At 42.1% G+C, this 24592-nt stretch overlaps 4 protein-coding genes and 1 long non-coding RNA gene across 7 annotated transcripts; 3 read left to right on the forward strand and 2 right to left on the reverse strand.

Moving 5' to 3' along the window:
• Positions 1–396: 396 nt before the first annotated feature.
• tspy (testis specific protein Y-linked) lies at positions 397–5085 on the reverse strand. Of its 2 annotated transcripts, XM_062459440.1 has the most exons (8): positions 3649–5085; positions 3466–3543; positions 3245–3356; positions 2883–3037; positions 2685–2761; positions 2380–2540; positions 2027–2071; positions 397–1846 (listed from the first exon to the last, which is right to left on the reverse strand). In XM_062459440.1, exons 1-8 carry the CDS (start codon positions 4588–4590, stop codon positions 1683–1685), a joined length of 1734 nt encoding a protein of 577 aa, XP_062315424.1. In that variant the 5' UTR covers positions 4591–5085; the 3' UTR covers positions 397–1682. The 2 variants fall into 2 exon arrangements, with proteins under 2 accessions (XP_062315424.1, XP_062315425.1); XM_062459441.1 differs by lacking the exon at positions 2027–2071.
• A 759-nt stretch (positions 5086–5844) lies between these two features.
• Positions 5845–12888, forward strand: si:ch211-167b20.8 (protein phosphatase 1 regulatory subunit 3F). Its single transcript, XM_062459588.1, has 5 exons — positions 5845–6979; positions 8991–9031; positions 9190–9272; positions 10285–10662; positions 11543–12888. The coding sequence occupies exons 1-5, from the start codon at positions 6144–6146 to the stop codon at positions 11585–11587; spliced, it is 1383 nt and encodes a 460-aa protein (XP_062315572.1). The 5' UTR covers positions 5845–6143; the 3' UTR covers positions 11588–12888.
• Positions 12889–13693: 805 nt separating this feature from the next.
• Positions 13694–17936, forward strand: LOC134019083 (probable G-protein coupled receptor 173). The gene is made up of 2 exons (XM_062459606.1): positions 13694–14490; positions 15206–17936. Exon 2 carries the CDS (start codon positions 15403–15405, stop codon positions 16582–16584), a length of 1182 nt encoding a protein of 393 aa, XP_062315590.1. The 5' UTR covers positions 13694–14490; positions 15206–15402; the 3' UTR covers positions 16585–17936.
• A 454-nt stretch (positions 17937–18390) lies between these two features.
• On the reverse strand, positions 18391–22782 carry wdr13 (WD repeat domain 13). Of its 2 annotated transcripts, none has more exons than XM_062459578.1 (10): positions 22633–22782; positions 22038–22131; positions 21699–21930; positions 21261–21370; positions 20983–21113; positions 20582–20889; positions 20212–20392; positions 19949–20090; positions 19691–19809; positions 18391–19430 (listed from the first exon to the last, which is right to left on the reverse strand). In XM_062459578.1, the coding sequence occupies exons 2-10, from the start codon at positions 22076–22078 to the stop codon at positions 19246–19248; spliced, it is 1449 nt and encodes a 482-aa protein (XP_062315562.1). In that variant the 5' UTR covers positions 22079–22131; positions 22633–22782; the 3' UTR covers positions 18391–19245. The 2 variants fall into 2 exon arrangements, with proteins under 2 accessions (XP_062315562.1, XP_062315563.1); XM_062459579.1 differs by having other exon boundaries at positions 22624–22669.
• Positions 22783–23188: 406 nt separating this feature from the next.
• LOC134018997 (uncharacterized) lies at positions 23189–24579 on the forward strand. Its single transcript, XR_009929967.1, has 4 exons — positions 23189–23314; positions 23596–23627; positions 23755–23827; positions 24072–24579. It is a non-coding gene; the product is annotated as an uncharacterized LOC134018997 (long non-coding RNA).
• The last annotated feature ends 13 nt before the right edge of the window (positions 24580–24592 follow it).

Consider the following 24592-nt stretch of genomic DNA (forward strand, 5'->3'; position numbering starts at 1 on the left):
GCCAGTTTAAGATTTGCCCAACACAAACACAGTAGCCTACACATTCAAGTAGGATTAGTGTTTGATGTTGTAACATCAATCTTGTCAGACTTGGTACTGCATGCAATAATGTCATGAATGGGGTGTACATGAACTTGAATTGTATGACACCTACACAAATAAAAACATTGTACCTTATGACGTGACTTGTTTCATCCAATCAATGTGTACGTTGAAAGTACATTTAGAAGTGATGCTGTATGATGTATGCTGCCATCTTGTGGCATTCTTGTGCACTCTCATGAAATTTCTGAAACATTATTGATTGGTCTGCTCCACTTTGGCTCCTGTTTAGAGAATGTAAAGTAATGGTACTGCTATGTGACCTTCAGCAAGACAAACATCATACACAGGGAGCACAGTTAAATAACTTTTATTTAGTCTGATTCAAAAGGGGACATTATTTAAAAAACAAAGCAAAAAAAACTAAGGGTTTCAAAACTAGTGTCCTATAAAATTCAGCACGCAAAATAGAGCTTTCTGATTATATATCCTAAAGTCAAACACTAGATTACTTGATGTATAGTTTACTCTTAACAGATCTTTAGCCTCTAAAATTAGGTTGAAATATTTACATTCCATTCATGAGAAAAGGAAGAACATATAAACTTGCGACTGTTACACAAGGGTAAGAATTCATCAACTGCGGCTACTGTCCTATTACTTATACCACATACTGTCACGCATTTGCTGTAAAATGCACAACCATAAACCTATAGTAATCCATCTGACTTTTAATTGCATACACTTATGTGATCAATAAACATGACCAAAAATACAAATAAAATGTGATGCCGTCCATCCTAAAAGATACATGAACACAAACACACTTCAGATTCAACACACTTAAGATTAACAATTTTGTCTAAATCTTTAATCAGCTAAACAGGCTTGTTACAAAATATAGGTCTTCGTCACAATTCAATCAATGACTTGTTTATATACACTATCACTTTAAATAGGCTACATAATGTGTACATTTGTATCAGTGTTGGTGCACAGACAAAAAGCTAATAATAGGGAAGGCAAATGGGCATCATCCAATATTTACCTCTTTATAGCCAACAAAACTACAGTGAACACATCCTACATAAATATAGCCAACAAAAACATGAGGAAAAAGGTCTCCAAATGATTGTTTCCTTATATGAAAAAAACCCATAATGTCATCCCTGAGAACAAGATTTGGTTCAGTACGGAGTGCATCTGAGATTTACTGGGAATATTACATCCTCAAGAAACCTGTCTTTTACCTCGTCAATACGCTAAAAAAGGTCCAAGACAGTGTTGATGTTATAGATGATAAGTATTGATAAATGTTTCTGACTGGACCACTTGCAAACATACCCACACACTGGCAGTTAAATCAGGTAAGGTGTGAGACAATTTACACCTCCAGGTAGCTATTATATTATTGGCTCCCTAGTTGTTTGAGACCTAAGGTCTTGGGAATCTTATTTTGGACACATGATACAAGACTGCACCAAAATATGTAGATAATGTACTTCTGTATAAAACAGTGGCGTCAATGTGGTGCCCTGACTTTTTTGTAATTTCACCCTGAATAAAAAATACATTTAGAATCAAATGGAAACAATTTAGTTTTTGTGCATAACAACAGGAACATTGTGAAGGACATGATTTTAGCTGTGGTCCTCATCCTCATCCACATCGATATCTTCCTCTTCCTGGTCTCTGGCCTCCTGACCCCTTGAGAACTCGTCTACATCTTCAACATCCACCTCTTCATCCTTCTCCCCATAGGACTCCTCCTCCTCCTCTCTGGCCTCCTCGTCACTGTCAGACCCTGGGAGACAAGGAGACGACCATTAGAGCCGTTTCTGGGAGGAGGTAACTGAGGGACTGACTAGGAGACCAGTGGTATGATAAGCATGGCTTAGTCACTGGACTGCACAACCTGCATTCTGAACTGGCGGCCATTGTGGATAGAAGTTTGCAACCTTTCCGCCTGAGGATCAAGTCTTACCGTCAATCACCACCTCTCCATCATCAACCTCCACTGGGCTCTCATCTGGGGAAATATTGTCTGTCTGTTCAGGTTAACCTAGATCATTAAAACATTCACATCTCACTGTGCACTGATGGTCTTCCCTACCAATTAAAAAAGAATGTATTGCTACAATTTTTACTGTAGACAAGACATTGTATTACGTTTGTGCTAAAACTACAAAGTAGTTTTTCTAAGATCATCAGTTCAAGTTGTTGCTGAGTTGGTAATCCAGCAGGCCATTTCATCCTTTTTGGATTTGAGCTATCCACAATTGTATCTGTCAGCTAGGGTATATGTGAATGCCTCTCTTTGACCCTGTCTTCACCAACCTCCAGCACTCCCCCTCTGTTCCTCCTCCTCCTCCTCTTCATCCTCCTCCTCCTCCCGGCTTTGGCCTCGTCCAGACTCCTCCTCGTCATCATCCGAGTCAGAGATTACCACACACTCATCCCCGTTGCTGTTATCCGCTGCCCTGGTACCACTGGCACCACTGCAGAACAACACATAGGACTATAGGTTACACAGCAATACTTCCTTCCATTAAATCAACTCAATGAACTGTCCTAATGGGAGGAGTTGTGGTACTTCATTATAAGGGACCACACCACAGAAACGGGCATATTGCAAAGCTTACCTTCCATTCTCCCTGGGTTCCCACAGTGGAGTCAGGTAGTATCTCAGAGGGTTTCTGTAGAGGTCTTCCTTCAGTATCTGAATATTCACACACACACACACACACACGTCAGGTAAGCCATGTGCTGCGAGGCCAGGCCCGAGTCAGCATATGAGTCGGGCACAGTCTCAGAGCTCAATCATTCCTGCTCATCCCTACCTGTGCAATGTCGTCTCTGCCTGGGCTGCTGTGGTCACTGAACCAGCAGAAGAAGGTCTGATAGACCCCCCGAGCCAGCCGCCGGGGCTCACTGTTGGCCGTCAGGTTCTGGCCACGATGCCACAGTATGGGGTTGGAGAACGACACAGGAGAGCCTGAGAACACAGCCCACCATACGAATGCTGTTCAAATACGCTAAACAGGTTTGCTCTGCTTCCCAAACATATCTTTTAAAATGTAACATAGTTCATGTTAATAATTAATATTTTGTTTCAGTCTCACAACAACAAAAAAGCTGGTTGGTTTGTAAAAACCAGGCAGCAAAACAGTTCAATCAGATGGCTAGCCAGTATCTCTCTCACCTCCCATTCCAAGGTGAAGCTCCTTTACTATGATATTGTTTTGGAAATAAGGGTTCCTCCTAAAGTGGAACCCAATTCTGTAGCCAAGTTTGTTGTTCTTGAATGACTCAATCTGGAGAGATGGTAACAAAAACATTTACATCAATTGCTAGCAATGGATCTTGCTGGATTAGGAAGAACTATGTAAACTTGTCACACATTACAGAGTATCCAGTACTGACCTCAAGATCGGTCATGTAGCTGAGAGCATCCTCATCGGTCTCGTCAATGTGGGCTGAGAGATGAGGGTGGTTCAACAACTATAACGCCTTGAGTTAAGGGAAAAGGAGACACAGCAATTTTCTTGTACACACACACACACACACACACACACACACACACACAACTAGCGCAGACAAGGATACTGCTGTAACCCAGAAGCCAGGGATGGATTTTGCAATGGCGCTGCGTTGGTCCAGGTGAGGGCGGCGCTGCCGACTCATTTTCAATTCCAGTCGCTGGTGAAGTCGCGCACTCTTCTTCTCAAGAGCGTCTAACCTCATTTGTACCTGTGCCAAAAGAGACACTGACTGTCGAATCTCCGGGGCCATCTTCACTGACACAATAGCGCACTCCCCGTCGTCGTTGTCCTCATTATCTGAAGGGAAGGAGGAACTTGGTGTGGAGGAGGATTCAGGTATCGAATCGTCCTCCTCGTCCGCATCTGGCATGTCCTCCGTAACTTCTCTGTCAACATGGGCTGATGTAGAACTGTCTGCAGCAGCTGCCTGTGTTTGAAACGACCTCCCGAGTTTAGAACTTCCCTTGGATGAATCGCGATCACTACGCTTAATTTTGTTTCCTTGTTTCTCAACATCAACTCTTTTGGATGAACAGGGAGTCTCTTTTCTTTTGAGATCACCATCTCCCCCTGTGAGACTAGCAAGTGCTTCTGCGGCTGCTATTGCAGCCGAATCAGACTGATCCAGTGAAGTTGACGGGCGGCAATCAGCAACTGTACCGTCCTTGGCATCAACCTTTGCATCGCCAGATTCATGTGTCTTTTCAGGAATATTTGCACCCACTGGATTACTGACATTGACAGCCGCGCTTCTCTCTTCCCCCTGTCCCGTTAGTAAAGAAAGTCCACTCTCCTCTTTCCCATTCTGCTTTTCTAGATCAGCAGACACAGTACCGTTGTCTTGCTGTTTGTTGTTACCCTGATTATTTACACGCACTTCACACGATGTTTCGTCCAGTTTGGTTAACTTACTCGGAGCAGGAGACTCGCGGCACTGTTCAGGAGACGGACATCGTTTCCTGGGCGCGGAGTCTACGGACTGCTTGCAGTCCGACGACTCGCTCATGTTAGCAAGCTAGCAAACTTAGCAGGTGTGCTAATTATCTCTCCCGCGGAAATAATTCGATATGGAAAATAGCTAGCAAACTATCTGCTAAAGAGTTATTTACCAGAAAACCACACAACAGTGGGCTGCACATATAATAAGCAAACATTCGTTTGTGAACTTACTTGTTAACTAGTTAGCTATCGTCTTGGCTAGCTAGGCAATGGTCGTCTTGTTTTGCTTTTCCGAGGCCTAGCTACTAGCCTAGCTTAGCGCGAAAAGAACAGAGTAGCTTAGCTTCCAACCTTGCGTGTATTGTTCAGGCTGTGCTCCATTTTCTTTACCTACTACAGCTCTGCTAAATATAAATAAATATATATAGTAATAATTAAAATGTATTACATTAAAATCGATGGTACTATTATTACGCTCTTCCTTGTAGTCCTGTAATTATTGTATATGTCCTTTCCTTCACTATTCTTTCTGCGCTACAAGGATGACAGGAAAACAATTCCCTGATTGGCTACAGTACGTCGCGCCGAAACCAATCATATGAACGGACTTGTTTACATGAATCAAATGAACTACTCACACGGGTTGCTGCGCCGAACAATTTTGTCAAATCAGATTTGATTTGCATAATTTTTATAATGCCAACATGTAGTATTTATGTATATTGTAAAATAGACTACAGGAGAGAAAATAGATAAGTTCTCGTGGTTTTGCACTAGGAGACTGGCAGACATGACAATTTGATTGTTGCCAAATTGTTACTAGGTTCAGTGATTCTTTAACTTGATAAGCTGTAGACCCAGTATGTATGGACATTTAAATCCACAAACTAAAGAGTGGTGCAGCAGAGAAGGAGACAAATGAACTTGGCTATATTATAGACGTGGGTTTTTGACAAGTAGAGATTAGATTGATCAGTAAGGGGCACTGATATATATAGGCACATATTATTACGATAGTAATAATCGGTTGGGTGACATTGAATAAACACATTCTAGATTATTTGAATTATATTATCTAGGTACTTAGACGGAGTCCTAATATAATGAGCAAAATAGAAAATGAATAGCTTTGCAAAAAAACACAACAACACCAATAGCAAACAATCGCCCAATCACACTTAAGACGGATAATAATTTAATAACAATCAATTGATCAAAACGTAATTGCTTGCCATTGTGACTGCTATATTTGTAAGCCTGCTATATTTGTAAGCCTATTGGAGAGGGCGCATTGGCGATGTGGGTTGATCAAGGGTGTCACTAGAACTAAACATATTGCTAAATTTAGACGGTTGCTTTCGGAACCATAACACACCACAGCTCTTTCACCTTATCTTTTGAACCAGCACAACTCTGCGAGTCACATGGGCTGTGAGACAGTGATCGCACTTTCTGTTGGGTACTCCATTTCTGCCCAGCTGTAGCCTACAACACGTTTCGAAACTCTGGAGGTTTTTTGCGTAACATTGGACAGTCAGTGGGTTTAAATCTTACTATAGGAGACTCTGATGTCCTCTGTACAGTGCATGGTATTTTCGCAAGAAAAATAGCAGCATCAAAATGTCTTTCTTAACCATACCAGAACCAGAGGGTCTTTTCACCTCGGTGAAGACTGGCAGGGTAACTGAAGAGGGGCACTCCTCCGTGGATGAGGACGATGATGACGATACACAGAATGTGCATCTCATCCCAAGGTCTTCTCCGATACCCAGAAAGCGTGGACAATCAATCTACGACGAGGACGCCGAATATTTACGAATCCGATTGGGGTTGGTGTTACCTGCAAGGAGAGTATCATTCGCCGATACAACAGGTGGAGACCTAGTGGATGTGAAGGAATTTGTCGCATTTGATTCGGACGAGGAAGATGCAACGTATGAAGCAGAAGAAGCAAAGTACCGGCGGCCAGATCGTCACCCAATTTACCGTGTGAGGCCAGAGTTCGACATGCCCACCCCCTCTACATTGACGCACGCCGTTCACACTAATAAGATAGAAGTGGAAATGGTGTCAGCTGTTGAAGACGATCCACTGACATTCAGGGGGGTTATCAGAGTCTTAAACATCAGCTTCAATAAAGCAGTCTATATTCGTTCGACTATGGACAGTTGGGGCACTTATTATGATTATCCAGCCGAATATGTCCAGGGATCACACGATGGAGAGACTGATAAGTTTTCCTTTAGACTGTCCTTTGCCCCACCTTATGTTACCCATGGCTCTCGAATTGAGTTTGTGGTTCGCTTTGAAACGCCTGATGGAGATTACTGGGCGAATAACAATGGTAGGAATTATGTTGTGACCCTTCTCTTGTCCTATGAAGAAGAATTGGCTCAAGCCAGCAGATATGATATGCAAGACATAAAAGGTATCCTGAAACCTGGAAAAATCTACAGGTAGGCCCAAATAAGGCATCCAAGCGTCCATTTCTCAGAGCATGCAAGGAAATTGTCAGATGGCTGAGCGGTTAGGGAATCAGGCTATTAATCAGAAGGTTGCCGGTTCAATTCCCGGTCGTGGAAATGTTGTTGTGTCCGTGGGCAAGGCACTTCACCCTACTTGCCTCAGGGGAATGTCACTGTACTTACTGTAAGTCTCTCTGGATAAGAGCGTCTGCTAAATGTAAATAAAGACAACCAAATTATGAGAGAGTAGTCCTTTTGCACAGTAATATACCACTGTAAGGAATAGCTAAGGCTGAATTCTTATTAGCCAATACAAAAGCATAAGCAGTTCAAACACTGAAGAATATGCTAATTGTAGCTAACTTACATCAGGCCTATTATGTGGGGCTAGTAGCTTTAATGTGCATGAGACAGCCAGGTCCTAGTGTCTCCAGGCATTTTGAAAGGAGACATGTTTGGAAAGAGAACACACCTCTCTCAGAATGCCAGTCATCCAGGGGTGTAAGTGGGGTTCTAAATAGGACAGGGCAGGTGTCACTTTCAGCCTTGCCGTTTCAAGGACCAGGACTTTACCCCTGACCTTTCAATCAGACCAATCTGGTTTCAATGGTATAGGTCATGACCTTGTGTAGCAGCCCAGACAAACACCTCTTCTTTAGCTCTTCATAAAGACCAACTGGATCACTTTCTTTGCCTTTCTTGATTGGCAGGATGGTGATGACATTTTGCTAGGAGCAGAGAACGTGCCCTAATGGCTCTTTCCTATTGAGTGGCACTCACATGATATGTTACCACACTTCCTCAAGAGGTGTTGTCTGCTTGTTGTGCAGACAAGACTTACAGACAAGCCTGTACATAAACTGCCACCTGGCCAACCCAAGCATACACTGTCATAACTAAACCTGGGTAATTTACATTTACATTACATTTATTCATTTAGCAGATACTTTTATCCAAAGCGACTTCCAAGAGAGAGCTTTACAAAAGTGCATAGGTCACTGATCAGGGAGTCAGGTGGCTGAGCGGTGAGGGAATCGGGCTAGTAATCCGAAGGTTGCCAGTTCGATTCCCGGTCATGCCAACTGACGTTGTGTCCTTGGGCAAGGCACTTCACCCTACTTGCCTCGGGGGAATGTCCCTGTACTTACTGTAAGTCGCTCTGGATAAGAGCGTCTACTAAATGTAAATGATCATAACAACGAGATAGCCCCAAACATTGCGGGTAGACAAAACATGAAGCATACATTGTGAAAAGTAATTGGGATTGCATTAGTTTTGCCTCATTGTTTCTCATTTAAACAGTTTGCGACTATTTCAACAATGAATAATTGAGGCTGGGTGAGCTAGGACACCTTGGTGTGGATATAAATGTCAATAAATGATTTATTGTGTGACTTATACCAAGTAAACATGAGATATGATGCATGATGTTTGTCCTGTGACCAGAAATAATCACACACCCCTCCCACCCCTTAAGGAGTTTGTTTTGTTGTTTTGGGGTTTAGGGTACAAACTAATCTAGTTAATGTGGCTGGCTATAGCAATGATCTAATTTTGGCATGTAATGGTTGGGCAGAGTGAGGAAATGTTGAGGTAACATCCAATCAAGGCTTGGCCTTTCTGTCCCATAGGCTTGTCCAGTAATCAAATATTATTTAGTTAATTATTTCAGTGTCAAAACAACCATTGTCAGTGGCCCCACTAGTAAAAAAAAACTAAACATGAGAAGAGTATTTATCACCTACTTGGCAGACTAATGCTAATAAATGGGTATTGATTCAATGACCTTGCCCATCTTTTGACAAGGCTTATGTCACATTTTAGAGTTGTCCTTCCCTTATTAAGTCCTGTCTTCAATTAATGTGTGATCTGTAATAGTAATATTACCTTTATCTTTGTATCTTTGTATTATCTCTGTCTCAGTAACAGTTTGTCAATCAGTCAGACTGCATCTAAGATAATGCAGTTTTATTAAATACTAACTCTGTTTTTTTCCTTTCAGTATGGAGGATGACTTTTACGATGACCCAGACCTGGAAGAAGGTACAATATGGCCACGGTTGTAAATTTCACATTAGCAGTACTATTCAATATGTGTTTTGACAAATTAGTGCTTGTCCTTTTGAATGAATTGGAATGCGATCAGTGTCAATGTGCTTGAAATGATCATAAACAAACTATTTTAGTGGTTCTTGTTGCAGGTGAAACAGAGTGCTCTGTGACAGATTATGTGAGGCCTATTCCCATCTGCCCAGTTATTATCCAACCAGAGATCGATGTGGAGGTAATGCTATACGGTCATGAAGATATATTGAAATGTTGTATTCAATTTATTGTCCCTTTGTTAAAATCTGCTCACTCTGTGCAAGTGTGTTAATTGTCAATGGTCGACACATCTCCCAGCGTAATTAAAATAAGTACATTATGTGTGGAACTCGACACAATTAACAACAAGTGGCCAGGCCTCTGTCCCTTTGTAAAATGTGTATGGGTATAAGCAGGCATTTTTATTCTAATGAAATGAAGACCAAGAAAACATTTATAAAAGTAAACCAAGATATTTTGAAATAGATTTTTTCCGCAATATACTTACATTATTTTGTTTATCTTTCAATGGCTTGGTTGTCTGTTGTTCACAGCTCATTGAAGCTTCAGCAAGAACTTAGGTAATATCTAATTGTCAGATTAAATGCATGATTCTGTTATGTTACTTGCACCAACCATCTCATGCATATCTACATCGTTTTGCTTATGGTGTTTTGGGTTGTTTCTAGTAGCTTGTTCCTGGCTTGGCTTCATCTGTCCACTTTATTGTTGTTTCAAATGTTCTATAAGTCATGCTTGCATCATGAAATTAGCACAGCCAAGTTATGAGGTATTGATATTTGTATTTTATAAAACTGTAAATGCTAACATGTAAACATCAATCTTTATGTATAAACTTAAGATGTTTTAGCAATTAGATTTGTCCCTTTGCATGTTTTTGCAGACATTTGTGAAATGGTCATCTTTAACTAGATATTCACAAAAAATAGTATCTTTATCTGAATACTACATATATCTAGTCTTAGATGTTATTGTATATTTGATAGTGAATATCCCTAAGTACATCATTAAGTCTGTTTAAAGGGAACTCAAACAATGCTTACAGCATGTAATCTACTAAAATAAAAGCATCCTACTGTATGTATTGGTATGCTTTCTCTGAATGGCTATGATACAGATCTCTATCTGACTGATTCCCTTGACTTGACTGAGTTACCATGGCTGTTTCTATCTCTGTCATTCTCCTGCAGATGGTATATGACACAGCCAGTTCTCCTCTCCTACACAACACAGACCTTCCATCAGCTGATGGAACGCTGTCCAGTGCTGCTGTGTCTCTGGGTGAACAATCACCTGACGTGTCTTCCACTGCCTCAACTCCAACCACTGAAGACCCATTGGAAGCCTCTCCAGAAAACCAACCTATACAGCTCTCTGAACCCGAGCCTGAACTAAAACGGGACAATGAATCAGACAACCAAAACCATGACCTAACTATGACTGATACTGAACTGACACTCACTGCTACTGACTCAGCTTGCTTGGACTTGATTCACTCTGTCACAAACTTGAATATAGATCTGCATAATACCAACCTGGATGACACTGTCACTAACCTCAAAGACACAGTACGTGACCCCCTTCATACTGTTAATGAGCTCCCTAACATTGACCCTAGTGACATTGTTACTGATCTTAGTGATACTGTTATTGACATTCATGAATATGTAACTGACCCTACTGACGCTATTACTGACCCTAGTGACACTGTGATGAACTTTAGTGAAGCTGTTACTGACCGTATTGACACCGTGACTGACCCGAGTGATACTGATACTGGGACAGACCCCATTCATACTTTTACTCCCGTGCCACACATTGAGATCCAAGCTAATGTGCCTTTAATGAACAATAAAATAAATGAGAGCAATCTTCTCCCAGAACAGGAGATGGAGGGTGGATCAGAAATGAAAAAAGAAGAACATTTGGGGCTGAAAGAGGAAAAATGGTTGGTAAGCAGAACCCAGAAGCTACCCACCAGCTCCATCAACCTTTCAGAGCAGTCCTCAGACCCTGACCATGGTGAGCTTGGGACTGAGAGTGACATTGAGACCGGAGTTTCTCCAGAGTCATCCCCAACTTCCCCTGAGGAGGGGGGCCTACAGAGAAAGTATGTGAATCTGGTGTTGCGAGCAGAGTGCTGGTCACACAGCCAGCAGGCGTCAGGAGAGTATATACCTGGAGTAGAGGTATCCTCCTGCATGTGGTTGCCACCTGTTGATTCCACACACAGTGCTCCCACTGTAACAAGCCAGACACCTGTGGAAGATGGGCACACAACTGCACTTTCACCTGGATGCACAAACAACCATTCAATGTCTCAAGGTTTCACAGAGATTAGGTCCTCCATGCCCCAATACCCACAGAAGACCACACAAGACCCACATAACATTAGTCCTTGTGAGGCAGCTGAAAAAGAAGAGTCTTACCCGTTTTTCTCTGTTACAGTGGGAGATCAGTCAAGCAATCTATCAGAGAAACACAAGCCTCTGATTCCTGAGTCTGAGCCTACCATGGAAAGGATTCTGATCTCATCAATCATCTTCTTGAGTGTAGTGATCTGCATGACACTGGTGCTCCATCAGCCCAGTGTTTTCCTCTTTGTGGGACTTTTCTTCATCACACTCTGTTTCTAATCACTCAAGAGCCATGTTCCTCCTGCCAGGTGCCTTTTCATGATTCCAAACAAACATAATGATTATTATGTGCACAAGTGGATCTTGTTGTTTTTTGTATTTGTGCTTGTGTGAGGGTGTAAATGTGTGTAGGATTTCTCGCACCAAAAAAAGTTGCTGTTGTATTTCCTCATGATATCCAATATGAGGTCAAGATGATAGTTAATTATTTGCTTTTTACTTAAAGGATTTCAATTGTAAAAACGGTTTTTCAAAAGTGGAAATTAAAACATATGGATATTATAAGGAAGTAACTCATAAACACATGTAATAACACTCTTATTGTTTATACTTGGGTACTAACATTTAACAGGATTGCTACTCATTTGACCACAAATAATAATAATAGATTTTATTTGTAACACACTTTACATTTGAAACAAATCTCAAAGTGCTACAGTTAAGATTATAATAAAAGGTAAGAACATCAATATAAAATACAATTAGATAATGATGTTAATTAAAACTCATAAGCTCTGCTAAAAAGATATGTTTTTAGTCCTTATTTAAAAGTCTCGGTAGTTTGAGACTTGAGCACCTACTGTATCTTCTACTCTTTACTTTATAAATGACATGGCATTACAATTTGTGGTGGGAGAACATGATGTTACTGACAACATTAGTTTTCTTCTTGTGTGTTTGATATCATTAGTATTAATATGTTAGTTATGTTAACATGGGTAATTATGTTTTTCCCCCCTGTAAATCCTTGTAGTCTCTCACTAATATGTAGCAGGGTATCAAGGACATAGCTGTATAACAGATAAGGTACATTAAGGAATCAAAGGTTCTGCAGTAAAATGTTCAATTCTAAAACGATTTATCCACCATTTGAGTCGGAATGACATCTTGGCCATCTTTGGCTAATAGACCATTAAGATAATCTTTCAAATTAATGTACAGTACAGACCTATAGAATTTTTACGTGAAACACTTTGATGTCAAAGTCTGTACATGCATGTTCGGGGAAAAAAAGCTTTCCCAAACTTCTATAGCACAGTCATGACCATTTAGATTTAGAAAATGAATTAATATATATTTGAAGTGATAGATATGTATGTTTGCAGTGTGTGTATTTGTGAATGTAAGTGGACCATAAAATTAGGTCTTTAACTCTTATTTCCCTATGTTTATGTTCTACAGTTTTTATGCAAAACATTAGTATTAGCATTATCAGTATCCTGCTGTATCAATCACTACATCTCATTGTCATTCAGAATCAACAGAAAAACTATCTTATGTGCATGTACAATCATGGGATTAAGATCTTTATGATACATAAGATACTGAACTATATCTGCAGAGTTAATCAGAGTTTTCGTGTTTGAGACTTAAGACAGGCCGCAGGCTGTGTACAAGCTTGGAATAAATGGAAATAACCAGAGGCAACATGAGCCGCTGATATTAGCTAAAAGGTCAGGCATTGCACTGAAGTCATGGTGTCATACTTCAGTACAGAGGGCAGAGCCGTCATTGTAAACTTAGATCAGTGTTTAGAGGCCGACAATTCCCCCGTGAAGCCCCTTTAAAAACTTGGCCATACTGCTGACAGGTCATGAATTGTTTTATATAGGGTCTATCTATTGTGTAATCACAGCTTTACTTATGCAATATCAGTGTATACTTTTGTTGTTCAGTCATTGTAAGGCAGTATTCTGCCTTTTTTTGCAGTAGAACATACAAACCGCAAACAGTCCACAACAGGGATTATGACCGATACGTTTGATGTCAATTAATAATTTCATTCTGAAACTAGTTTACTTTTTTGGGGACAAATTTTGACTTGTATACGGCCATTCATACCATATTCTCTCTCTCTAGCTTTCTCTTTTTCTCCGTCCCGAATCGAACCGAATGGACTCCGCGAAGAGGCGAACCGCTTTCGAGCAAGCAGCCATTTGATTGGAGAATGAATATATTTTACAAATCTAACGTTTTTACGTTTTAGTGTGTTTCATAGATATTTATCTCTTCAATCCGAATGTTATGATTTTTTGTTGTCAATTATGCATGTGTTGAAATTATCTAATGTCTTGTTGGACAAGCTACCTTCGCTGGACGTCATAACACAGACTGCAAATAACTGTTCGTGATAAATAGAGAGCGTGCATAGCTAAATAATGCAAACAGAAATTTGTCATGGTTATTTTCAGTCTTCAAAACCGCGTGAAACGATTATTGGACGAGCAGTATGATTGTCAAGATCATTTTTGCAGTGGGAAATATATTTATTGTATAAACGTTTCTGGGTGGGTAACCGTTGACAATCTGACATCATTTGGATAGAGGAATAGAGAACAAGATTGTGTTTTTCCACATCCGAATTTTCCTTAGACCCTTTTCGACCTGATGATGCGACGTGGAAGTCGGGAGTTTTATGAAAATGGATGGATGACATGACATGGACATGGACACGAACACAAACAACACAACCTTTGGTCTGTGAAACTACAAAATGATAATAGATCATAACCAGGGACTCAACTGAACGGAGATCGCACTCAATGGTTGGATCAATAGTTCATTTATTAGACATTTTGGATTCTACATTATCATTTATTCTCGTGTCACAGTGCCTACCCGAGGAAAATGGCTTGCATATAACAGGTGTTGGGCCAGGCAACAAAGGAGAATGCCGCTCTTCAATATTTTTCCTCTCATTTTAATAAACTGTAATACCAAACTAAAACGGTCAATTATAGAGCAGTGCATAAATGAAAGGTAAGTTATTTTTGGATGGCCACTAGATGATTAGGCCTACTCTACAGGCCTGGTCAGACTGATGGAATTATAAAGCAGACTAGGCCGACTGTTTATTATTGTTATCATAATCAACATCTACCTATTATTCACCTTATTGCAATGTTTTCGTCATGTATTGTTTAAAATGAAAATTAGATATGTTGGGACCTACAATCCTCAGGGCCAACTAACTCACTGCAATGTGATAACATGTAAACCACTTTTTAAGTATTGGCATAGATTTAATATTTAGAATAGTGTGACAACAGGTGATACATCTCTCTCTCAAGCAACTAAACACAGACAAACCCACAAACATAGCATGAAACAGAATGCTAGTTTTTCAGACTGTCTCTGCCTCCTGATATCTACTTAGATGTGCTCTGTCTGCTCCATCCATACACCCCCATGCATGCACTCAAACACCCACACTTGCACAAAGTATGTGAGCTGTTGTATCTTAGCAACGGGCAAGGTAATTACTGAGAGAGCCAAGGAGCTGGCATGTTGTAGAGCTGCTGATCTGATCCCAGACATAGAGAGACAGCAAGGCACAGATTGTTGCCCAACAGAAGCCATTGAAAGCCAGGATTTTATTTTCTAAATACCCTTATGTGGGTGATCATTTCAAGACAAGGATGTTGCAATGACTGCCAGCATCATCTCCCTCACGCTGTCTGTCTCTAATTTACAGGTGGTAAACGTCAGAGAAGAGGGACATTTTTCAAGTCTGTCATGTAGAATGGATCCTCCCTGTTCCTCCCTGTAAGAGGAGAGGAGGAGACAGAAAGTCCCCAGGACGAGGAAGAGGAGGGCTGCAGGAGGTGGAAGAGTTGAGCTGTGTGCACAGTGAAGAGAGAGGGAGTCCATAGATCTAGGTAGTGGAAGAATATGGCTAACCAGAGCTTGGGCATTGATGGCCCTGGGAGTCTACTAGCTGTACTGGCCTCACAGAGTGGACTGGCAAGGGGCAGCACCAGTAGTGGAGGAATCACGGCCTCAGATGTGTCAGCCTACTTCAAGCTCATCTTCTTGGGGCTGATCATCTGTATCAGCCTGGCAGGCAATTTGTTGGTGTCCCTACTTATCCTCCGTGACAGGACCCTCCACCAAGCCCCCTATTTCTTCCTCCTAGATCTGTGCCTGGCCGATGCTGTTCGCTCTGCCGCCTGCTTTCCCTTCGTCCTGGTTTCTGTCCACAACAGCTCAGCCTGGACCTACAGCACCTTGAGTTGTAAGGTGGTGGCCTTTTTGGCTGTGCTCTTCTGTTTTCATGCTGCCTTCATGTTATTCTGTGTGGCTGTCACTCGCTACCTGGCCATCGCTCACCACCGCTTCTATGCCAAGCGCATGACGGTCTGGACCTGCGCCGCCATCATCTGCATGGTCTGGACTCTGGCTATTGCTATGGCATTCCCGCCTGTATTTGATGTGGGGACCTACAAGTTCATCCATGATGAAGACCAGTGCATTTTTGAGCACCGCTACCTGAAGACCAATGACACTCTGGGCTTCATGCTGATGTTGGCTGTTGTGGTTCTGGCCACTCATGGCTTCTATGCCAAGCTCCTTCTCTTTGAATATCGGCATCGCAAGATGAAGCCTGTTCAACTGGTGCCGGCCATCAGCCAAAACTGGACCTTTCACGGGCCTGGGGCGACAGGTCAGGCTGCAGCCAACTGGATTGCAGGGTTTGGTCGGGGTCCCATGCCACCCACCCTCCTGGGCATCCGGCAGAATCTACACACCCAACACCGGCGCCTGCTAGGCATGGAGGAGGTGAGGTCAGAGAGGAGGCTGGGAAGGATGTTCTACACCATCACTCTGCTCTTCCTGGTCCTCTGGGCTCCCTACATAGTGGCCTGCTTCTGGAGGGTGTTCGTGAAGTCCTGCTCTATCCCTCACAGGTACCTCACCATCACAGTGTGGATGAGTTTTGTCCAGGCTGGGGTCAACCCCATCTTCTGTCTCTTACTCAACGAGGACCTGAGGAAAGTTCTGAGGGCCCACCTGCCCGCCTACTGGAGGACCAAACAACACCTGCCACAAGACGAGGCATACTGCATCATGTGATGAGGAGGGGGCTTAAAGTGTGTATGGAGGAGTTGTTCATTCGTTCAGAGAGCGTTCAGAGAGCTTATAGTGGGCCGTGACAAACAAGATGTTCCAGGAAGGTGTTAAGGCAGATACAGTGTATAAGTCTACTCTTAAGGTCATACTGAAATGAGCTAGACATTAGAGGAACACTTGTACTGTACATGATTAGAGTAGGGTGTGTATTTTCACATGTACGGTAATGATGCATGAACAAGTTGCATTCGAGCAACAATGACATTGTAGGCTACCAAGTCAGTAATAGGCCTGATAATCAAATGCCACTTCAAGATTTGATTGCCTTACACTTAAGATGGATACACCTGCTAAATGGAAGTATTGCTCACAAAGCTGTACATGGGACGATAATTCTACATTCTGTACACAGGACTTTACCAAATGGAGAGACATGCACTGGACTATTGATATAATTGTGGGCTTGTTTCTGTTTTTGAAAAATTATACAGCTAAAACTTCTCAGAGGATTCTTAAACCGTGGACGCCTTCTTCATGTGGCTCAGAGAAGACTGAAAAATATCAAGTGGACATCTTCCTGTTTGTATAAAACACGAATGCCTGTTTTACTTTCTTTATAAACAAAACACATGTTGCAGATGCCACTATTTTTACAAAGGAATTGTGAATTTGATTCATAATGTACAGTGGATGAACTTAAGTCAAGAAAGGAAAAATATATTCCTACTCATGGTGTTTTTTTATTAACGTGTGTGTGTGTGTGTCAGGGAGTTAGCGTGTGCGCTTGTTTGTTTAAAGTATGGGAGCGAAAAAGAGAAGAAGATGATGACAGATTACAGCAAAAGAATGGTCTCATTGTATGGCTTGGAATGATGATAAAATATATAGTGAGATGTCCTATGAATGCAAGGGACTGCAACTGATGGGCAGGTTCAGGTAGACTACAGACAATGATTAAGAGTGAAAAATAAACTGAAAACCCTATCTTGTGCATTGTAGGAGGTCCCATGAGATTCATTTTGGCCCCAATGATGATGTATTCGATAGAGCTGAATCAGATCAAGTTGGTAAACAACCCAACACATTTGTTCGAAAAATTACTCTCTAGGGAATGCATCCCAAGTATTTTGGTGTTTCATTAGACATTTCTTAATATTCAGCACTCCAGAACCTAAATAATTCAACCATTCCAATGGCTGCCCCCTTAACATACTAGAGTGCATATTTCAAACTAAAAAGTGAAACATGGTCAATTATTTCAGATATGGCGTTATTTTCTATTGTCTTGTTTCTGTACAGTATAATTGAAGTGGTTATTTTGTCCACACATCAATAAAGAGTCTACTTTTGCTGCATTTGGATCCCACTGTCAATGCACTTTCATTTCTGGCCTACATTTGACGACACTGGCAATAATACAGGTTACATGTAAAATATTACATTTGAGATAGAGAAAACCTTGTACAATTATGTTGGAATACACAAATTATAATATTTTGAAAATCTGTTAGTCTGGAAAGGCAGTTATAGTTATATATAAACCTTTAATGCTACTTAAATGTCTTCACAAAAAGAGTGTATTATCACTCAGCTGTGGGTATTCTACCTTTGGATAATAAGGTATTGAAAAATATTCATAAAACCGAATCAAGTATGGGTTCATAACACTGAACAGTACAAACTAGCTGTTGATATTATAAATAAATTAGCAACCAACTGCTGGATTGATAATTTTGGAAGATTCTTTCTGATATAATCAAATCAGACTTAGTTACAATAACGTTATAGGGTATCTTATGGAGTTAACAATTATTTGGTCAAAAAGCTAAAGCTCTGCACACCAGGGCTCCCTGGTTGTAAGATGTTTTATATCAGAACATGTAAACAAAACCAAACTACACAACCGTTTTAACATTACAGTAGGCTAGGGTTTATTCAATGTACGTGTATAATAAATATATTAATCTGCAGTCATTTCATCTAGAATGAAACACAAACTAGCATATAGAACACATAAAATACACACACTTAAGACACGCATAATGTTTCATTACAGTAACATCACTTTCCTCAGTCTTTTTCTGTGTTGTTTTACAGTGAATTTGATATGCCAGTACTAATTTAGTTCGATCTGTGATTTAGTGCCATGCACATCATACCAACCCATGACACACTGAGGAATGCTTAATAGGCAAAGATTAAGGGACTGGTAAGATTTAAGGAAATAAGGCTGTCAGGTCACTCATTACTGCTTCTTAACTGTTACATAACAGGTTAGCTAGCGCCCCAACAGTCTGACAGAACAGGTTATGCAATAAACATAGTGAAGGAATTGCCTTTGAAAGATAACATTTCATGCTGCACATATGTGCACACCAGGTTAAGTTGACATCTTAATAGTACAAGCCCTGGCACATGCATGTTTCTCCGGGTTAGTGTTCTTCAGTTTGCAAAGACACAGCTGTTGCATGTAGAAGTGTTTACCTACGCAGAAGTCCTAATATTACCAACACCCTTGACAATAAGCCAACATAAAAATGTCAGGTTGTAACTGTCCATTAATGCTGCCTCAGCAGTCTAGTACAGTTGTAAGAACTAAGTGTTGGATGGACAAGAGCTTTATCAGTAGTTGTTTCCCGAGCATGGAACCATTTGGTTGGTGGACTACTTCTGCTCACGCCTCCAAATGATGACCATGCCTGTAGAGTCAGCAGAGGCCAGCAGACTCTCATCACAGTTGAAGCTGACATCTAGCACCGGCCCTCCATGGCCCTGCAGCTTGTTGACTATGGCCTTGGTGTTGCGTTCCACGTCAAAGAAGTACACACAGGCATCCTCACTGCCAGTCACTGAGACAGACATGGAGTTCATGAGAAGAAAGGTAGAGGGGAGTGGAAAGAGGAAAAAAAGAGTAAGAATATAAAACCTGACAAAAACATGGAAAAAGGTTAGTTGTAAGGCTGGTTTTATGTTCAAATAAAGATGAATATATGACTGTGACAGAGTGTGCTGACTATGTAGTAATAAGGATCTCAAAGAATGAAGCTATCGATGAAGAATCAATCTAAATCTTAGCAGGGCGTAGGACAGCATGACTAAAACCTCCTACCGACACAGGCACCCTGTCTGAAGGACATGAGAGGGCAGAAGATGCTGTGGAGGGGCTGGGAGCCATGCTGGATGGGGAAACTTCTCTTCAGCTGCAGAGTGCCCTCGTTGTCCACCACTCTGTAGATAGCAGCACAACACCCAAATCATTCGAATCCAAAAGTAACACTTCCCAACCTGGGAAATACGACTGATTCAGGAATTCCTTTCTATGCGTTCTTTAACAAAGGGCCACCATTGACCCCTCTTAGACACTGACCTGTAGAGTAACAGCTTGTTGACACAGGCGTTCACGAGCAGAGAGGGGTCCCGCGCCTCGCGACTGATCCATGAGCGGGCTGATATACTGCAGATGGAGCTGCCCTCACTCACCACCAGACGCTTGGCCTTGGTCAGCTTCCCTGTGTGGGTAGAAGGGTCCCATCTGTTTCATAGATCCTAGCATACTGACAGGCTACTCATGTAGCACCTTACCTAGAGTATGATTTGATACACAGGGGTTGGGATGTTTGGTCTATGTACCTGTGGCCATGTCGAACAGGAAAGAGAAGATACTGCCTCTGTCATCTCCAGCCCAAAGGATTTTCCCTGGGGCATCAAAGGACATAGACAGCACCCGACCCGTCAGTTTACTGGACCCACCCTTAACCTTCTTTCCAGTGGAGATGTTGACCACCTGCAGCAGGTGCTTACTGCTTCCCACCTGCACAACACAACAAAGACCGACCATAGATGGTAGTTACAGACTGTGGTCAGAGCAGCATAGAGAGAACTAAAAAGTTCTTGTCCCAAGAATTTCAGTGCCCAGTCTGACCTTGTGTTGTTCTGTGCACCTGATAATAAAAACGTGAAACTCGAGAACAGGGGCTACAGCTGTAGATTTGTTACTCACAACAGTCAGGTTGTTGTTCATGGGCTGGAAGGTGCAGCAGAGGAGCTCGCTGGCCTCAGGGTCTCGGACCTCTCTGATGCACCGGCCGTCCTCTGTGTTCCAGATACGCAGAGTCCCGTCCAGAGATGTGGACACTATTATGTCATTACTGAGGGACCAGGCGAAGTCAGTGACGGGGCCGCCATGGCCTTTCAAAGTGACCTTCACGCTGGGAGGAGACGGGGACAAGGTCATGATGGAAAGCGTGCCGTCCAGTGAGCAGCAGGCCAGCAGGTGCTTGTCATCGTTGGCAAACTGCAGCCGAGGGACTAGAGAAAACAACCAGATAAATTACAGGATGTTTCTGTTTCACTCGTGTTTTTTTTCCCTTGTCTTGAACCCATATGCTCCCTTCTCCTTACCAGCAGAGTCCACATGTTGGTCAAATATGTGATGCATGCCAGCAAAAGCATAATTTTCACTCAGAGTGGTGTCTCCAGCCATGGCCCGGCTGGCCTCTGCCACCGAGGTGGGAACCAAGCTGCCTGGAGGCCTGTAAGCACAAACCAACCCAAGCACAATTTCAATGGCATGTCATTAATCGTAACTGAACTAGGAAACAGATGTGATTGAAGAAAGTGTCTGTAGCTCTCTGGCTCTATGTGAATTGGGGTGGAGAGTGAGGAAGGTTCCTTGGTACCTCTCATCATAGACTGCCCTGTTCATCTGGGCCTGTAGCTGGTAGGAGCCTCTGCTGACAGAACGCCTGTGGCCACGAGCCCCCTGTGCACGGGGGTCCTCCTCAAAGTCCTGAGAGAGGAGGTGAAAGAGAGATAAAGACAATCTCTAGAAATTAGTGTAGTTCAACAAAGCACCGCAGCTCACATTTCTTTAATCAACCTGAAATGACCAAATTCACACTGTTGTCTTTCTCTGTGACCTGTAATTCTCCTTCACTCCCTTATATAAGACAGTAATACCATCCCTCCCACTCATACTCAGTGCACCTACACAACCTGTGACCATATGATTGTGTGAGCTAGTCTTCCAAACTCTCTTCAAACGCTCCAGTAGCGCAGCTGTCTCTCCCTGTAGCTGACCCTCCCTCTCTGTCCTGTTCTCTGTGTCTGAGTCTGACCTCCATACGGTCCAGTGTGGTGCGGGAACTGCGCACACTGCTGGCTCTGAAGCTGCTCTGTTCAGACAGGGGCCCGTAGCGTAGGCCCAGCAGCTGGCTGCGCAGCTTCAGGTACTGCCTGCGCAGACCAGGCTCAAAGCCACACTTGGCGTTTTCTCTGAGAAGCTGGCTGCGCCGACGGATGTATTGCGTGCGGAACTGTGGAAACGTAGGCGTGCGGTAAGCATTGTACCTGTGGGATGGAGAGAAATGGGGAGAAAGGCGTATTTGTCAAAAAAAATATTTGCAAACATTGTATGCATGTTTACCTAAACGGTATAAATATCCATTGAAGTTCACCTTGCGTCCACGGCCAACACTTGCTGCCAAACTGCAGCCATTCCACAAACACTCAGGGTTGAGGGAAAGCCACTGCCTTAGCAGATGTCAGATTCTACAGACATAAACAAGACATGAATACCTTATATTCAAAGACAATCTGATCATAAGAATTTAGTGTGTGTGTAGAGTGGGACCCAGGAATCGTTGTGTGTGCGTGCGTGTATTTGTGTGTGAGTGTCTGTCTGCCCTACATGGCTACGTAGAAATTGTGAACACCATCACCTATAACGTAGCTAGCAACAAAAAGGACACATAGAAAGCTGGTGTGCATATGGACATCATTAAATTATATTGCCTCGATCTTACAATTAGACTTTAGCAGCAATAGTTTGTCTCATCGCGACAGAATGATTTGCTAACCCGCTAACTACAGTACAGCTGGCTGGCGTTAGCTAGCTCAATACTGTCTGTACAAGGAAAAGAAACTGAGCTGAAAATGAGATTGTCTTTTGTACTTCATTGCTACTATCTAATTCTACATAGAGTACTTCTTATGGTTTCTCTTGCGTTGACACTATAATGAAATTCACCAATGTTAGCTCACATCTCATACCTTCCTTCCTTAGCTTCGCTCCATCGTTGGTTGGTATCTGTCAAATTTAGTCATGTGACACATGTAGATCCTGCCCAGTTGCCGGATACACTAACATGTACACCAGTAAACTGCTACGTTGCACTGTAAAAACGAATCCCCATGATTTAGCAGTCAAATATGACCACTGGTGGCAAACTTTCTAAGATATTTGATGATACTGGAAACCAATAGCAAGACTCGATGAAAGAAAACGATGTGCAATGAGTTCACTTCAATTACTAATATCAAATTATACGAAATTGTTCTCCTACCCCCCATCACAAATACACTGAGGGCAAACTTACTCACTAAGAAATACTTTAGGATTTTTTAATGATTACAATATAATGACATTTCTTCCTTGTTGTTGATAACAATAAGTCATTGTTTGTCCTCACAGTCACACAATACTGGGATTAGAAAATATGGTCGCGCGCTCAGAGGTTTCGCCTGAGCTCAGCAAAGGCCCTTAGAACGGTCCTCATGCGCAGCTGACGGGGCTCTTTGCTTGTTCCGGATGGTCTTTCTGGAAGGGGCCCCGGTGACAGGAGCATTCAGCACCCAGAGCCATAAATGAGCGAGTTGAGCGCCACATAAGCACTCGCCTACATTTTCTAATAGAAGCACGGACTTTGGAACGCAGCCAAGATGCCCGGAAAAGGTGAGAAGACATTTAATTAAACATAATTCATTTAATTTGCATTGCATCTGATTGCCAAACTTGTTTTTCCATCATTGATTGCATTGCATTATCAAGAAAGATCATTTTATTCTGGCCAATTTAGAAAAATAGCCTCTAGACTTTGTCACAAACCTGTATCGATTGGAACCATTGCCAACCTCAGCAGTAGGCTATTTTTCAATAATGGATAAAATATCGGAATTAAGGAAGACATTTTTGAGCTGTTTCAATTCTAGTTTCTCTCAAATTGACATTCTTAGGTAATAAATCGGACAAGAAATCAGCTACCAAGGTAAGAAAATCTACACAAAAAATCAGTCTTTATGTCTGTATTATTTCTGTCATCAACCTCTGTAAAAAATTTTTTTGAGAATGTTCCAATTTTACTCTGACTAAACAGTTTAATATTTCCTGTAAAGCAACCTCAGAGTCCTAAGGAACAGCCGAAGAAAGGTGATCAGAAAGGAGATGATAACAAACAAAAGCAAGGAGGTAAGTATTTACATGATGTATGATTCCTAAACTAGTTGAGGAATAACTGCACAACTGGTTGGGGTTCAGTTATAAGCTATATAGCCTTTAAAAATAAAATGTAGGTGACCATTATGATTTAAGTAACTTTAACTTTTCAAGCCACTTATTCTCAGTAGGCTACCAGTCATCTGTTTGCAGAGCTTGTAGGTGTTTGCTGTGTGTTTCCAGTAAATGTATCTGTCTGTGTTTCATCCCCTTGCAGGAGAGCCGAAGGGAGAGAAGCAATAACTTCCAGGCATTCGTAAAGATGGCTTTGGAGACATTGCTGGGATCCTGCCACCGCAAGCATGGGGGTCCTCCGGGCAGGCAAGGATGAGAACAAGCTCTCCTCCCTTCCCCTCTTTTTTCCCGGACCTGCAGACAAGGCTTCTCTCTTGTCTAGTCTAACAACAGCACTCATCTGGTCTCCTCACTCTGAGGCAGAACATGAACTTGATCTCCATCCATCACTGTTGTTCACCTACCCAGTGCCAGTCCCCTCACCTTCCATCCTATCTCCTTCCCTCCAACGCTCTGCTCTGGCCAGACTGAAGCTTGGGAAAACACACAACGTCATGTCATGCTCAGGATCTGAGCTTTAAACTGAAACCTTAACCCAAACTGTCTTTCCCTATCTTAGCCCCCCTCTCCTCCAAACTCCATTATTTGTCTAATGGTCCAATCCATTTGTATAAATACATAAGATAATAAATGACTATTTCATAAAGCAGTCCAGCAGTTGCT

This window comes from Osmerus eperlanus, chromosome 4, assembly GCF_963692335.1.
Source record: "Osmerus eperlanus chromosome 4, fOsmEpe2.1, whole genome shotgun sequence".
Lineage (NCBI taxonomy): Eukaryota > Metazoa > Chordata > Actinopteri > Osmeriformes > Osmeridae > Osmerus > Osmerus eperlanus.

Bases quoted from the DNA above. Each gene is read 5' to 3' on its own strand.
- wdr13 (XM_062459578.1), bottom strand. From the start codon at position 22,078: ATGGCTGCAGTTTGGCAGCAAGTGTTGGCCGTGGACGCAAG. The intron at 21,114-21,260 runs GTACCAAGGAAC...TTGTGCTTACAG, and splicing joins AGGGCAGTCTATGATGAGAG to GCCTCCAGGCAGCTTGGTTC. The intron at 19,810-19,948 runs GTCAGTGTCTAA...TGCTATCTACAG, and splicing joins AACAAGCTGTTACTCTACAG to AGTGGTGGACAACGAGGGCA.
- LOC134019083 (XM_062459606.1), top strand. From the start codon at position 15,403: ATGGCTAACCAGAGCTTGGGCATTGATGGCCCTGGGAGTCTACTAGCT.
- tspy (XM_062459440.1), bottom strand. From the start codon at position 4,590: ATGAGCGAGTCGTCGGACTGCAAGCAGTCCGTAGACTCCGCGCCCAGG. The intron at 2,762-2,882 runs GTAGGGATGAGC...GTGAATATTCAG, and splicing joins GCAGAGACGACATTGCACAG to ATACTGAAGGAAGACCTCTA. The intron at 1,847-2,026 runs GTAAGACTTGAT...CTTGTCTCCCAG, and splicing joins TGGAGAGGTGGTGATTGACG to GGTCTGACAGTGACGAGGAG.
- si:ch211-167b20.8 (XM_062459588.1), top strand. From the start codon at position 6,144: ATGTCTTTCTTAACCATACCAGAACCAGAGGGTCTTTTCACCTCGGTG. The intron at 9,032-9,189 runs GTACAATATGGC...TTCTTGTTGCAG, and splicing joins TGACCCAGACCTGGAAGAAG to GTGAAACAGAGTGCTCTGTG. The intron at 9,273-10,284 runs GTAATGCTATAC...ATTCTCCTGCAG, and splicing joins AACCAGAGATCGATGTGGAG to ATGGTATATGACACAGCCAG.